Source organism: Phragmites australis, chromosome 8 (assembly GCF_958298935.1).
Source record: "Phragmites australis chromosome 8, lpPhrAust1.1, whole genome shotgun sequence".
NCBI lineage: Eukaryota > Viridiplantae > Streptophyta > Magnoliopsida > Poales > Poaceae > Phragmites > Phragmites australis.
The window spans coordinates 30,289,838-30,306,035 of NC_084928.1; the positions used below are offsets into that span (position 1 = coordinate 30,289,838).

General features: G+C 44.9%; 2 protein-coding genes across 4 annotated transcripts in view; both read left to right on the forward strand.

Moving 5' to 3' along the window:
• The first annotated feature begins 4,753 nt into the window (after nucleotides 1-4,753).
• LOC133927002 (ABC transporter G family member 26) lies at nucleotides 4,754-8,373 on the forward strand. The gene is made up of 6 exons (XM_062373217.1): nucleotides 4,754-5,213; nucleotides 5,764-6,047; nucleotides 6,289-6,444; nucleotides 6,630-6,813; nucleotides 6,909-7,868; nucleotides 7,987-8,373. Exons 1-6 carry the CDS (start codon nucleotides 5,061-5,063, stop codon nucleotides 8,254-8,256), a joined length of 2,007 nt encoding a protein of 668 aa, XP_062229201.1. The 5' UTR covers nucleotides 4,754-5,060; the 3' UTR covers nucleotides 8,257-8,373.
• Nucleotides 8,374-15,973: 7,600 nt separating this feature from the next.
• LOC133927010 (protein transport protein SFT2-like) overlaps nucleotides 15,974-16,198 on the forward strand; it is a 63,027-nt gene continuing 62,802 nt past the window's right edge. For all 3 annotated transcript variants that reach the window (XR_009911231.1, XR_009911232.1, XM_062373234.1), the window contains exon 1: nucleotides 15,974-15,977. The gene's annotated coding sequence lies outside the window, so the exon portion shown is untranslated. The remainder of the gene's footprint in view (nucleotides 15,978-16,198) is intronic.

A 16,198-nucleotide genomic window follows, 5' to 3' on the forward strand; every position in this document is an offset into this window, starting at 1 on the left:
GCAGACTCAACATGGTGCCTCAATCAGGTGAAGAATAAGACTGCTTTGCAGTTTATTCATCAGCTCGATCTTTACCATCAGGGACAACTTATTCTTCCTCTTCTTTTATTGATAGAAACGTAATAGCTCTTGTTGGTGACCAAAGCCAAATGTCCAAAAACGTGCCAATTCTTGCTATTTTCGATGGCCTAATTCTTGCTAGATCGACAGAGGATACCGAACATATCCTCTGTCAGTAGAGCACGAGGTTGTGGTTGTTGAGGTCATGAGCAAGGTTGTTAGGATCGAAGTGCTAGGCAGGATGTTATATGTTCTAAGAAAAAGAAGTCTATATTGTTGACTTTGATAAATTTAATATTTAAAAAAAATTAAGAGCGCTTGTTCACATCAATCTCAATTAAGAGATCAATTTACGATATGTCACTGAATAACTGTCTCAATTAAACTTAATTTTGAATATTATTTAATCAGAATTCAATCATTTAAAAAGTTCCATACATGAATTATAACATTATTTAATGTATAACAACATATAAAGAGTAAAAGATGTCAAATTAAACTAATAAAACCTAATCAGTCACAGTAAGATTGTTAGGATTGAGATCCTATGTGCAAATATATGATCTTACTGATCACATATGATTCTGCTACATATAAAATCAAGGTCCTATAAAATTAAGATCGATCCATATCATTTCGACTTTGTGGATCATACGATCCCAATATGTATCGGATCCTCACAACCTCAGTTGATGGTATGAGCCTAAAACTGTATCGGGATCCGGACAATCTCGTAAGATCTTAAAGATAGTATCGGGATCCTGACAACCTAAGTTCGTTGCGAAGCTTTGCTCTGTCAATTGTCAAGCACGCAGTGGCCCCAGCTGATGCTACTGTTTCAACTTGCAAGATAGCGAGAATGAACTGTAGCGGTGCAAGTCGTTCTCCGGCTTATCAAGATAGGATTCGGTGAGGAAAAGTTCCGGCACTTTCGGCGGGGTGAATCGACGTGATATCAACGTATGGGCCGGGCCTCCATGATCCAATGCGAAAAAAATGCCATTTTGCACTAGCATGTAGTGCCGAAACGCTGCTGAACATCACTTTCTACCTTTCAGCCCAACCGTGACTGGAAGTTTAAGGCCGAGGCATTGTACAGTACCTTGCAAAGCCCATTTTCCAAAGAAAAAATTATGTATATCTGCCAGCGTTTCTGTCATGTGCTCCAGGTGCGGATTATAAGTCTTTCAGACCTTTTTTTTACATTTTAAACTCATGTTCAGGGTCTGTTTTATTCCCAATTGTTGCCCGTGTGAAAAGAAAGAAGAGAAATTGGACCATGTTTCCCGAGAGAGACGGCCTTCTCTCATATCAGCAGTCTTATATTTAGATCATCTTCAATCATATTTCTTTCATTTTATTTCCTTTTTATTTCCTTCCTCGTTCTCATTCTTTTTATTTTCTCTCATCTCTAACACCTTCCTTTTGAGGGGAATCGCGAAGTGAAAGGAGAGAGAATCTCGTCCTGAAGGGAATGACCCTGAGAATCCCTTCGTGACGGGAACTGTGAAGCGAAACCGTTGTAGCGCTGAAGGGAACAAAAATCTCTTCACGACAGGATTTTCGCCCGCGACGAGAATCCCTTGAGCATAGTCTTATAGTCGACTGCTCTATGACGATCTGACCTCTTTCCTGGGCTCTGTTCGCTCGTCTACGCTCCGACCAATTCAGTCAAAATCAAAAAAACATGTTTCCTTGAAAAAGTCTAAGAAATGGTAGTAGTAGTCAAAAATGCACTTTTTCCATATATTTCGATTTGGACACGCGGGCCATGTCACGTCGTGCATGAATCGGCTCATAACTAACCATTTGTCGAATAGTTATTAGTGTAACCGACTCGTTGCAAGTAGTATGATTATAAAAAAAATATTGTAACTATGTACGAAAATTGTAAGTGGTGCTAGTGGATTAGTAATATGTATGAACAATTTGTAAATGACGGAGGTTGTTGTAATTATAATCTAAATAATTTGTAAGCTTATGGGATTTACTTGTAAGTAGTCAACCTGTAACTACATAATACTAACTTGTAAATATGTTCAAGATGATTTGGGGGTAAAGTTCAACTATTGTAATCTGGTAGATAAGATGTATCGGTCCTCCTACGTATAAAATTGTATGGCCACTAGTCACGATCAAAAAGCAGATAGGATATATAGACGTTTGTTTTGCTATTCTTAGCACACCGATCGAAGAAAACATGAGCCTCAATTAGTTGAGCCCTCGGCTTATCTCTCCTCCCTTGAGGTGTCTTTTACTGTGGAAGAAATTTGGGCAGCCATCAAGGCCTCCCCCTCTCCCCCTGACAAAGCACGGGGACCGTACGGTATCATAGGTTGTTTCTATCGTAATTATTGGAGCATTATCAAGAAGGACATCATGGCTGCAGTGTATTATTTCTACCACATACATAGTAGACATTTTGACCGCATCAACTAGGCATTTATTTCACTTCTACCCAAAAAGGATGGGGCATCACAAGTAGGGGATTATCGCCCAATCAGCTTGATGAATAGCATGACCAAGGTCATTTCCAAAGTACTATCTCTCAGGCTAACTCCACACCTAAATAACCTCGTATCCATTGCCCAAAGCACTTTTATAAAGAAGCGATGCATCCAATAAAACTTCCTTTACATGCAAAACTTAACGAGGGCCCTACATCGACAACGCAAACTGTCTCTGCTCCTCCAACTGAACATCTCCAAGGCTTTTAATATGGTTTCGTAGCCCTACCTTCTGAATCTACTTCACGCCCGTGGCTTTGGAGCACGCTGGAGGGAGTGGATGTCCATCCTCTTTACCACAACATCTTCCAGTGTGCTCCTCAATGGCTCGCCCAGGCAGCGCTTACATCACCATCGAGGCCTACGGCAAGGCAACCCTCTGTTGCCTTTTCTGTTCATCATAGCCATCGACCCGCTCCACCACCTCTTTGAGATGGCTACTACGACCAGCCTCCTGTCGCCCATACACCACCGTGTGCCTAGGATGAGATTGCCCTTGTATGCTGACGATACTGCAATCTTTTTGGCACCGGTTAAACAGGATATGGAGCTTACTGGCCAATTCCTTGAATTCTTCAGTCAAGTCATTGGCCTATGAGACAATCTCTCCAAAAGCTCAATTGCGGGCATTCGACGTGATGAGTTAGATTTACAAGAGATACTTAACTGCATGGTGACATGGGATCGGGTATGTTGGCTGAAGGAACTTGGTGGTCTCGGAATCCTAAACGAAGAAAAATTTGGTCGCGCTCTCCGACTGCATTAGCTTTGGTTCGCCTGGACTACGCCGGACAAGCCATGGTCGGCCTTGAGCTTCCTTGTGATGACATGGACTGCATCCTCTTTAGTTCGCTCACAATAGTCACTGTGGGGAACAGGTGCACAACAGACTTCTGGAACAATAGCTGGTTGTTTGGTACAGCACCATGGAACATTGCATCGTCCCTGTATGTGGAGCTTCGTCCTCGCCCACGCACAGTGAGGGCAGCACTGAGCAACGATACATGAGTCAATGACATACAGAACAACATCACACCGGCCTTGTTGTCGGACTATGTTCGACTCTGGAGAGATTTGAGAGGAATTGTCCTGACCAAGGAGCTGAGCTCCCATCATTTGGTGACTAACGGCCTCAGGTTGCTATTCTACATGATCAGCATATCTCTGTCAGTTCGATAGAAGCATCTCAATTGATTTTGGCCCGCTCATCTGGGAACCGTGGGCACCCCCATGAATATATTTTTTTTGCATGGCTCCTCATCCAGCGCCGCATCTATACGGTGGACCGTCTACTGTGTCGAGGCTGACCGAATTCATATTTTTGCCCTCCGTGTATGCACAACCTAGAGACCATTGATCACCTGTTCTGTGAATGTCCTTACGCCACTCAAGTTTGGTGCGCGGTTGATGCCTGGTCAAATCTGTTGGCCCTTTCATCAACGGGTCCCCCTCTCTCTTGCTGGTGGCATCAATGCGTTACAAACGTGCCATCAACGACGTGTCGCAAGCTAATGAGCCTAGTGCTATTCACTATCTGGAATCTGTGCAAGGAGCGGACCGACGAATCTTTGAGGAAAAGCACAACTCCCTAGATGCACTCTGCTCTCTCATCAAGGACGACTTTAACACTTGACGCTCGTTGGTGCGAGATAGATAGATTAGTTTGATGTACATTCAGTATATAGTTTTTTTCTTTGTTTCTTGTTTTCTTTTCTAGGGTCCTTGTACCTTGTCTTTTTTTTTCTCATTCTAATGAACGAATAAGCAATTCTCCTGCTTTTCATAAAAAAAACGTATAAAATTGTCCCAAAAAAGGGGTATGTCTAATTGTCCAAAAACTGATTTACATAATTGAGAGATGGATCCGCCTGAAACAATTTCAGGCAAAAGCACAGCCTAAGTTCGTAAGATGAAGAGTTAATGCCATGTTCTGGAAAAAAATCACCTATAAATGAAGAAATTAAACCCTCGAGATTTCTAATTAGTCGATATTTTCTCATCAATTTTTCTTTTCGTGAACACGCAACAAATTGCAAAACATAACTTGGATGGCTTTTTCGATACAATGCTAACTTTGGTACCTTGTCGTAAGATATGAGTGAGGTACTGGTGCCTCATTGGAATTACAATTTTCCGGTACCGTTGGTACCTCTCCAATGACCGTAAAAATCTCAATTTGGATGGTCCGAAGTTGAAGCAAGTCCTGTCTATCCAAACAAGCCATTCTTATCTAAGATGCAACAGATAATGCCGGTAGTTGTTATCCTCTATAGTGGAAGGTTCTCCTTCCAATTCCCAAAGCCCCTTAGAAAGATTGTGGGTCACCAAACAAGGTTAAAAGAACTGAACCATATATAACAACGAAGTAGGCATACTCTTGGTTGCTAGTAGTTGCTCATGCTCATGCCTCTCATTTCCTACCACTTCATAAAAAGAAGAGGGAGGCCGTATGCTTCACTTTCTCTGTGAAGCAACCTTCACTCTCTAGGAGGAATGGAGATCAGCAATGAGGATATAATGGAGATGTCCATTGTGGAGCGCCTCCCTCCTTCCTCTCATGGAAGTGGAGACACAAGTGTGGAGGTTGACATGGAGGAGGACCATCTGTGGCCAACAAAAGATGGCCCTCTTCCAATATTCCTTAAGGTATCTCTTTTAGTTTTTCTTTTTTCTTCCTTTTGTTTTTCTGGTACGTTGCATGAGTTCTTAGCCTATGTACATGCGTGTAAGGTATTTTTGCTGCGAGGAAAAAATGAATTATGTTTGCGTCGAATTATCCAGATGTTTTCCCTGAATATGTGCATACTTAGCAACTGAACAATTGCTACTGCAAGACACTTGAGAGAAAAAAAAAGTCTTGAGAAAAATAACTTAAGCTCAATTTACCATGATGATGGTTTCTGGCCAATATAATTCGAAAAGACCTGCTTTGTTGTCTTGATTATCTATATAGGTATCTGATATAAAATTTCCTTTTTCACTTTCAAGAGTCCGGCTTCAATTTCTCCTTCAGAGAACTAGATAGAAATGCCAAACGCTAAGGTACAAGTTAGTTGGATGCCAATTTGCATGACCCATTGCTCCAACAGTTTGTTAGCTAATTGATACTTGCGTATAATTTCTTTTATGGCATGTACCAGAGTTCATCACCGAAAATAATGAGAAAAAACTCGCTTATTTTGTTCCTGAAACGCAGTTTGAGAATGTCGAGTACAAGGTGAAGCTCACTTCAAAGAACCCCGTAACAGCTGCAAAAGTGGCCTTTGCATCCCACATGAGAGTGGATCAGGGCAGCAGCTGCAAGCACATCCTCAAGGGCATAGGAGGGAGTGTTGACCCTGGTGAGATCCTAGCACTGATGGGCCCATCTGGCAGTGGCAAGACCACCTTGCTGAAGATACTGGGAGGCAGGCTGAGTGGTGGCATCAAGGGTCAGATCACCTACAATGACACTCCCTACAGCCCCTGCCTCAAAAGGAGGTAACTGTAAGAACAAGAATGTTTGTCAAGTTAATTGATGGGTTAGTATACTAATTACTGTAAGCCAAAACTTGTGCATAGTTATGCTACTACTCAAAAGATTGGAAAATACTAACATTTGCCAAGTTAAATTTTGAATCGCATGCCAAAAATGTTGTGGTTACGTTAACTTTTGTGCTGGCTAAATTAGAAGGAAAAGATGAATCCGTCGCCTTTCTTTGTGTTAATTTCTCTGCTGCAGGATTGGATTTGTGACCCAGGACGACGTCCTCTTCCCTCAGCTGACAGTGGAGGAGACCCTCGTGTTCGCCGCGTTCTTGAGGCTCCCTGCTCGCATGTCCAAGCAGCAGAAGCGCGACAGGGTCGACGCCATCATAACTGAGCTGAATCTTGAGAGGTAGGTGGATCGCTGCCTCCTCAATTACAAGTTTCTTTAGTTTAAGTTTAAACTCTGTAAATACAATGTTCTGATGCATCCAATCCAACAATCTTTACTGATGATTTGAAAGCCTTGTTCGCCAGAATTTTCATGCAATTTTACAAGTATGCATGATCGAGTGAGTTGTAATCGATCGTATGTAGGTGCCGGCACACCAAGATCGGGGGAGCGTTTGTGAGGGGAGTTTCAGGAGGTGAGAGGAAGAGGACCAGCATCGGGTACGAGATCCTGGTCGACCCGTCGCTGCTGCTGCTGGACGAGCCCACCTCCGGCCTCGACTCGACGTCGGCGAGCAAGCTCATCCTCATCCTCCAGCGCCTCGCCAAGGTAGCAGCAGCACACTTCATTTGCACTCAAAGCCGCCGCCTATCGGCGACGACGACGATATTCTTGACGCTCATTTTCGCTTGATCGTATTGCAGACGAGGCGGACGATCATCACGACGATCCACCAGCCGTCGAGCCGGATGTTCCACATGTTCGACAAGCTGCTGCTCATCTCCGAGGGCCACGCCATCTACCACGGCAAGGCCAGGGACTGCATGCACCACTTCTCCTCACTGGGGTTCGTGCCGGAGATCCCCATGAACCCGGCCGAGTTCCTGCTGGACCTCGCCACCGGCAACCTCGACGACATCAGCGTCCCCGAGGCGCTGCGCGGCTCGCCGGACCCCCAAGAATTCAGGTCGCAGGTCATCAAGCACCTGCAGCTGAAGTACAAGGCTGGCGGCGGCGAGGTGGGGGCCGGAGCCGGCGCGGGGAGGAGGGCGCCCACGGAGCAGCTGCGGCTGGCGGTGCGGGCGCGGAAGGACCGGCGGAGCATCGGGTGGTTCCAGCAGTTCGCGGTTCTGTCCCGGCGCACGTTCCGGGAGCGCGCCGCCGACTACCTGGACAAGATGCGCCTCGCGCAGGCCGTCGGCGTCGCGCTCCTTCTCGGCCTCCTCTGGTGGAAGTCGCAGACCGGCAACGAGGCCCAGCTCCGGGACCAGGTGGGGCTCATCTTCTACATCTGCATCTTCTGGACGTCGTCGTCGCTGTTCGGGTCCGTGTACGTGTTCCCGTTCGAGAAGCTGTACCTGGTGAAGGAGCGCAAGGCGGACATGTACCAGCTGAGCGCCTACTACGCCAGCAGCACCCTGTGCGACGCCGTGCCGCACGTCGTGTACCCGATGCTCTTCATGGCCATCCTCTACTTCATGGCCGACCTCCGGAGGACCGTGCCGTGCTTCTGCCTCACGCTGCTCGCGACGCTCCTCATCGTCTTCACCAGCCAGGGGACCGGGGAGCTGCTCGGCGCGGCCATCCTGAGCGTGAAGCGGGCCGGGGTCATGGCGTCGCTTGTGCTCATGCTCTTCCTCCTCACCGGAGGATACTACGTCCAGGTATATACCGCACGCACATTTTTTCCCTGAAAAAATGCTGGGCATTTTTTTTCTTTTACTACTAATAATCAAAGTGGAAATCACTGGAGAGATAAATAGCAAACCTATTGATTTGCAGCATATCCCCAAGTTCATCCGGTGGCTCAAGTACGTGTCGTTCATGCACTACGGGTTCAACCTGCTGCTGAAGGCGCAGTACCACGGCCACCTGACGTACAACTGCGGCAGCCGGGGCGGGTGCCGGCAGCTGCAGTCGTCGCCGTCCTTCGACACCGTGGACCTCGACGGCGGCATGCGCGAGGTCTGGATCCTGCTGGCCATGGCGCTCGCCTACCGCCTACTCGCCTACTTCTGCCTCCTCAAGAGGATCAGCCTCATGCCATTGTGATGATCCATCTACCACCATATGCATTCTTAAATTCCATCGGTGATTGTTAAGTAATGACAAATGACTCCGGGTGTATCAGTTCTTCTTCTTTTCTTGGAAAGTGTTGTCGTTCATGCTAGAGATGGTGATTGCTGTTAGCAATTTCTTTTAGGCCCTCTCTACAACGCAGGATAGTAAGAATGCAAGAATAGAAAAAACGCAGAAATAGAATTGCTGCGCTTCTCTAATACTATGAGAATTGAAAACACAGGAAGGGCTTGTTTGGGAGCTTAGGGAAGGATTCCACGGGTAAATGATTCCGGCGAGGATTTTTTGTGTCACATTTGAAACCCTGTGGAGGATAACCCGGCGAGGAGCTATTCCCTATCTGCATTTGGGAGGAGCAGGGAGGAATATTCTTATGTTCATAAAAAAAAAAACTCAAAACAACGGAGAAATTGAGGAGAAAAACCACAGTATTGAGAAGAACCAAGGAAGTTCAGATTAAAAAAAAAATCCATCCAAACAATCCCAATGCAAACATAAGCAAGAATGGAACACATGCAATTAAGTTATCAATCAACTTCCAGAACCAGCTTGGTTGCAGCACTATAGCCAGATTGGAAATCGGAAAAGGGATTAGAGATCGAAAAAATCAAATGCAGAGCTATAGCGCGATGTTGGCGAACTGGTCCGGCTGCCTTCGAGGCTGCATGTGCAGATGTGGCCGAGGGCTGATATGGGTTAGGAAACCTAGAGTTTCACAATCGAACGTGAACCTATCTCGATCTCTTGAAAGATTCGATTCTATTTTTTAAGATTTTTGGCACTATATATACGGGGCAGCACCTCTCATTATAAACACAGATGAATAAAAAATAGACAGCTTTTTTCCTATGCTTGTGTCTCCTTTTGCAATTGTTCTCTTGAGGGATCGCTGGATTATACCCGGTAGCAGCGGTTTCTCAACACGTTATCAGCACGAAGCTCTGCCGGAGATCAAGCTAGCAGAACGAATCTGCCTACGACCGATCTGCACTGCATCGACATCGTCGTCAAGCAGGCAGGTCTTTGGCCTAGCCTATAAGCCCTACGTGGCACGAATTATTCGCAAGATTTGAAAGGTACGATCGATTTGGTATGTACCCTAGCCACTACTGTTTTGCATCAAAATAGATCTGAAATCACATCGCATGAACAGTAGTAAATTCGCATGAATAGTAGCGAATACAGTATGAACACGCATGAACAGCAGTGTAGCTAGATCGATCTGCGAGGCGATAGCATCACAGCATGAAGCCGGCGGCCTCACCGCACAACCACTGACGGCATGTAGCCGGCAAAAGTACATGGTGGCTCGAAGGCCACCAACACAGGAAAGAGAAAAAAAAGGGGGTATACCGCCAGCTTGAAGCCAACGGTATTCTCCGCCGTGCCTCGTCGCCCGCCCCGGCTGCCTCCACCGCGCCGCCGCCCTGAAGCTGCATGAGCTGACCGCCGGATCTCTACCCGAAGCGGCGCCGACACCGCTGCCTGAAGTAGCTGCCCGGATCCGGCGATTCTCTTGCCCCGCCCGGACCGCGCCGCTGCATCCCCCGCCAGCACCTGCCCGCGCACCGGCCAGCAGCTGCGTTGGGTCGTGTGCCTCCCGCCGCCGCCGTCGCTCGAAGCGACCGCCGGCGTCGCACCTCACCCACTCCGGCCGCCAACGCGCTCCGACGGCTGATCTACCCGAATCTGGCGACCCCCCTCGCCTTGCGCCAGCGTTGCCCTGAAGTAGCCGTCGCCGGTGCCTCCCGAAGCAGCCGCCGCCGGCGATGCCTCGAAGCAGCTGCCACCGGCGCCGCCCAGCACCTGCAGTCGCCCAGTTGGGAGCCGTCGCCGTGTGCTTGCCTCCCCGCCCTTCGTGCCCTGCGCCGCCGGTATGCGGCCGAGCCGCTGCCCATCCGGCGTGTCGGCGCCCCGCACGGCGCCAGGCGCCGCCGACCGGCCACTGGTTTGAGTGGCGGCTAGGGTAGCGGGCGGGCCAAATTGGACCAGGTCGACCCAAGTACTAAGCAGAGCGACCCATGGTGAAACGGGAGAAAAAAAATTAGGAAAAGAAGAAAAAAAATCCAATTTTTGCATTTAACCCCCGGATTTTTCAACATTTAAGCGCAGTCCCTGAATTTTGCGTTTAGGACCCTGGTTGTTCTGAAAATTATCCAGAGGCTCTGATTTTGCATATTAGACCCTGTGGTTTCTGAAAATTACGCAATTTTTTGGAATTTTGCGTATAAACCCTCGGGCTTATGGAGAATCTTGAAAATACTTTTCCTACATTAAAGTATCTCTAGAATTTAAATTTTGCATATGTTTTAGCCATTATGCAGTATTTATTTCTATGTTATTTTGCTGTTTAAATTGCCTATTATGCGTTTAAATTCAGTAAAATTCACATAATAGCATAGAAAATATTGAAAAATTGTAGCAATCCAATTTAGCAACATGAAGCAACTTTACTAGTAGTAATACTTGCATCATTTAAATATGTAGATGGCTAGCATCACGAACAAGGAGTTCGCTGAGCTGAGTGCTGATGGCCGCAACTATCTCACTTAGGCATCGGATGTTCGGATTGTACTGGGAGCAAAAAAGGCTCCGCGCTGCAATTGGCCTGGGAACAAGTAGTACAATTGTTCCCACGGAGGATGAGAATGATCAGGCACTTCATTTTCTCCACCATCATCTCTCTCCCACTTTGAAGGATGAGTACATGGCAATGACTAGCGCTAAGGCACTATAGGACGCACTGCAGAAGCGTTTTGAGCGTCTTAAGTACACCATCAAGTCTCTCGCAGAGCAAGAATGGGTCCGGCTCTGTTTCTGTGACTATAAGCATGCCAAAGAGTACAACTCCGCGCTGCACCGCATTTGCACACTACTGTGTCTCTGTGGGAAAAAGATCACATAAGAGGAGAAAATTGAGAAGACTCTCTCCACTTTCCACCCGAATGCGGCAGAATCTGCACGCAATCACCGTCAATCAAATTACAAGAAGTATTCTGAATTGATTGATGTGTTGCAACTCCATGAAGTTCATGACGAAGTCATAAACAAGAACTTTTTATCCCAACCGCAAGGGAAGAGCAGTGGTCTAGAAGTCAATCACATCTCTTTCAAAGCGCGCAAGAACCGCAATATGAAGCAGGTGAAGGGAGGAAAGAAAGTGGTGATAGACAAAGTCAAGCCTGGTGATGATAATGGTAAGACAAAGAAAAAGGTCAAGCCATATGGTGAGCAGAACCAGACATGCTATAAGTGTGGTGTTTAGGGCCATTGGTCCCGAATCTGCAAAGCACCAAAGCATGTTGCGGAAGCGTTCCGGAAGAAGAAGAAAGAGTAGCCAGAAGCACACCTCACCATTGTAGTGGGGATGGAAGAGGACAAAGCAGTCGAAGTTGAAAGGGATGCATCTCATATGGAAGTTGATGACACTCCCGCAATGACTATAAAAGACCTCCCGATGAAGGATGCGGAGACCTCTACTTTGCCCTCCTCTACTGACATAGAAGATGCCATAAATAATGAAGCGGAAAAGAAAGCCATTAAAGCAGAAGTGGCCGGATATTTCGCAAACTCTATCTAGAATTAGAGTAATTAGCCATTCAATTAGTTGCTAAATTTAGGAGGATTGAATGAATAAATGTAAGCTCTAGAAGAGAAATCTTAGCTGCAAACAATATTATTTTTTTCGATAGTTAATGAAGCATTTAGTCTTGTTGCTACTTCCTCGCATGTGAATGATTGGATGTTTTATTTATAGAATATGTGTGGCGCTCGCATGGAGGAAGTGTGTATTGTGGATAGTGGAACTACAAACACCATCTTAAGAGAAAAGATATATTTTCAGTCTATTAGAAATAGCTCTGGAAAGGTGATAACTGTCACTGGAAGTGATAAATGCATAGTAAGTTCTGGAAGAGCCACAGTCATACTACCTATGGGAACTACTTTGCACATTGAAGAAGCATTGTTATACCCTGAATCTACAAGAAATCTCTTAAGTTTTAAAGACATTTGCGCTAACGGTTTCTATGTAGAAACTGGTGAAGAAGATGGTAAGGAGTACCTACACATCACTAAGCGTGATAGCGAAGTGAGAATACTAGAAAAACTTCCCTCCATGAGCAGTGGCTTGTACTACACTCGCATTAGGGCACTCGAAGTGTTCACTACCTTGAAGACTGTGTTTTGAAGTGCAGAATTATTCTCCCTGTGGCATGATAGGTTAGGTCACCCTGGTCTTAGAATGATGAGAAACATAATTACTAACTGACAAGGTCATGGCATAAATGTGAAGAATTTTCCGAATCATGAAGATTTTGTATGCCCTGCATGCGCTACTGGAAAATTAATAATAAGACCATCTACCTTGAAGGTACAAGATGAAATCTCTGCATTCCTGGACCAAGTCCAGGGGGATATTTGTGGTCCTATTCAGTCGCTTTCTGGCCTGTTTCGGTACTTTATGGTATTAATAGACACATCCTCAAAGTGGTCGCATGTATGTCTATTATCTACCCGCAACCATACCTTTGCAAAGTTGATCTCGCAGATCATACTCAGGAATAATTTTCCGGATCATCGCATGAAATCCATCAGAATGGACAACGCTGGTGAATTTACTTCTAAAGCGTTCGATGATTATTGTACTAGTATGGGAATTAAAGTTGAACATTCTGTACCGCATGTCCACACTCAGAATGGACTAGCCGAAGCGCTGATAAAGAGAATAAAGTTCATTGCTAGACCTTTGTTGCAGCATTATAATTTGCCTGATACATGTTGGGGACACACAGTCTTACATGCGGCAGCTCTCACTAATTATAGACCATCTTCGTATAACATCCAGTCACATATGCAACTAATGCAAGGGGTAATTCCGAAGATTTCCCATTTACATAAATTTGGATATATAGTTTATGTGCCAATACCGCCACCACAGCGAACCACTATGGGACCTTTGCGGAAAGTTGGATTATATGTCGGTTACGAGACTGCATCCATAATCCGATATTTAGAACCAACAACTGGAAATTTGCATACGGCCCGCTTCGCTGACTGCATTTTTGATGAAAATAATTTTCTATCATTAGGGGGAGGAAATATACCCTTGGATGAAAAATGTCGGGAAATTATATGGCAGGCTGAAGGAATTGCGGCACATGATCCTCGCACTAGTGAAGCAAATGGTGAAGTACAGAAAATTATCGATTTGCAAAAATTAGCAAACAATCTGCCTGATCATTTTTGTGATTTGAAGAGCGTGACTAAGTCGCATGTGTCTGCACGCAATGCACCGGAGAGGGTGGAAGTACCAAAAGAAGGTACCCCTCATCTTGTCCTAGGAGCTCCGAAAAATAATAAAAGGACAAGAAATTTGGTTTCTCAAGTCCCAAACAGCTGGAGATGTCCGAAGAATGTAGGAAATGAGAGCTTACTACAGCCGATCACAAAAGTGCCCCAAAGGAAAAAAGGGGTGCCAGTTGAGACCTGGCGATGGTATGGAATCTTAGGAAGTAGGTATACCAGATTTGAATCTTCCCACGTAGGAAGGAACCAGCGAAAATGCGCGCGCTGAAATTGACACTGGTAAACTAAAGGACCTTACTCCAATAGTAAGAAATTATGAAGAGCAAGATGAAGAAGCACCTGAAAGTACAGTCCATGATGAAATAGTAATAAACTATGTGAATTCAAGGGAATCCTGGAATAGAACAACCACAATAGTCGACACATACTTCGCAAATAAAATTGCCACAGTCATAGATCATGACCCTGAGCCTGCATCGCTCGCTGAATGTAGAATGAGGTCAGATTGGGAAGACTGGCAGAAGGCAATAACAGCTGAACTGTTATCCCTGAACAAAAGAGAGGTTTTCGAGCCAGTATGCCGCACACCTCCCCACATTAAACCAGTCGGATATAAGTGGGTTTTTGTTCGTAAGATGAATGAAAGGAATGAAATTGTGAGGTACAGCACGACTAGTGGCACAAGGTTTCACTCAACGACCAGACGATGATTATGAAAAAACTTATTCCCCGGTGATGGGTGACATTACCTTTAGATATTTAATCTCAATAGCAGTCAACTTGGAGTTGAAAATGAAATTGATGGATGTTGTGACCGCATATCTTTATGGGAGCCTAGATTCGGTCATTTATATGAAGGTACCTGAAGGAATACTATTGCCGAATCAGGATATAAGAAATAGACACCTTTATAGCGTACAATTGAAGAAGTCGTTGTATGGGTTGAAACAGTCAGGTAGAATGTGGTACAATCGTTTGAGTGAATTTTTTGGAAAACAAGGCTACATAAATAGCACGGATTGTCCCCGCGTATTCATAAGAAGGTCCCAGAATAGATTTTGCATAATATCAGTATACTGAATATCATTGGTACAAAAGAAGATATAGAATAAGCAAGTTCCTACTTAAAATCTGAATTTGAAATGAAAGATTTGGGTAGAACCAAATTTTGCTTGGGCCTGCAGCTAGAGCATGTGGCAGATGGAATCTTTGTACATCAGTTAAACTACACTCAGAAGGTGTTAGAGCGGTTTGGTTTTGAAAAATCATTTCCTGCTAAAATCCCCATGGTCGGAAGGTCATTACAAGCAGATCAAGATCCCTATAGCCCTAGAGAAGAGTGGGAGGAAGTATTAGGACCAGAATTCCCATACTTAAGTGCAATAGGTGCGCTGATGTATCTGGCTAATTGCACTAGGCTAGACATAGCGTTTGCAGTAAACCTACTTGCACGATATAGTGCAGAGCCCACTAAAAGGCACTAGAAGGGCTTGAAGGATATTCTGCGCTACTTGCAAGGTAGCAAAGATCTAGGTCTGTTCTACAGAAAGAATCAAGATCTAAATCTGGTTGGATACGTAGATGTTGGGTACCTATCAGACCCGCATACAGTAAAATCACAGATTGGCTATGTTTTCTTATATGGTGGAACTACAATATCTTGAAAATCATCGAAGCAAAGTCTTGTGTCTACTTCGACGAATCACTCAGAAATAATAGCTTTATATGAAGCTGCACGGGAATACGCATGGCTTAGAAGAGTGATCAATCATATCCAGCAGTCATGTGGTTTGAATACTACTAACACCCCTACCATTATCTATGAAGATAATGCTGCATGTGTTGCACAAGTGCAGTCGGGATATGTGAAAAGCAACTTAACGAAACATATCAACCCCAAGTTCTTTTATGCTCATGAATTGCATAAAATGAATGAAATAAAGGTAATCCATACCAAGTCATGTGAAAATCTTGCAGATTTATTAACTAGATCTCTCCCTGCATCTAGTTTTGAAAGATGTGTTCGTGGTATTGGGATGATGAGGCTTAGAGAGTTGCATATTTCAGGGGGAGAATTTTCACATAATACCGATATTAAGAATTAAATCTTAGTCAAGAAGATTAAGTGCCCAAAGTTAATCATGAAGATTATATGAAGTATTTTGAGTGGATTGTACTCTTTTTCCCTTAGATGAGTTTTCTTGAAGTTTCTCATGTTAAGGTTTTAACGAGACAATTCATGTAACCATGTCGCGAGCTATGTACTCTTTCTCCCAATTTTTTCCATTGGGTTTTTGGGGAGTTTTGATGAGACATATTCATTTCACGAGAAATACCCAAGGGAGAGTGTTAGGAAACCTGGAGTTTCACAACCGAATGTGGGCCCGTCTCGATCTCTTGAAAGATTCGATTCTATCTCTTAGGAGTTTTTGGCACTATATATACAGGGCAGCACCCCTCATTGTAAACACAGATGAATAAAGAATAGACAGTTTTTCCTCTACGCTTGTGTCTCCTTTTGCAATTGTTCTCTTGAGGGATCGCTGGACTACACCCGGTAGCAGCGGTTTCTCAACAATATGAACTTGCAGACAATGCGGCGGTGTGA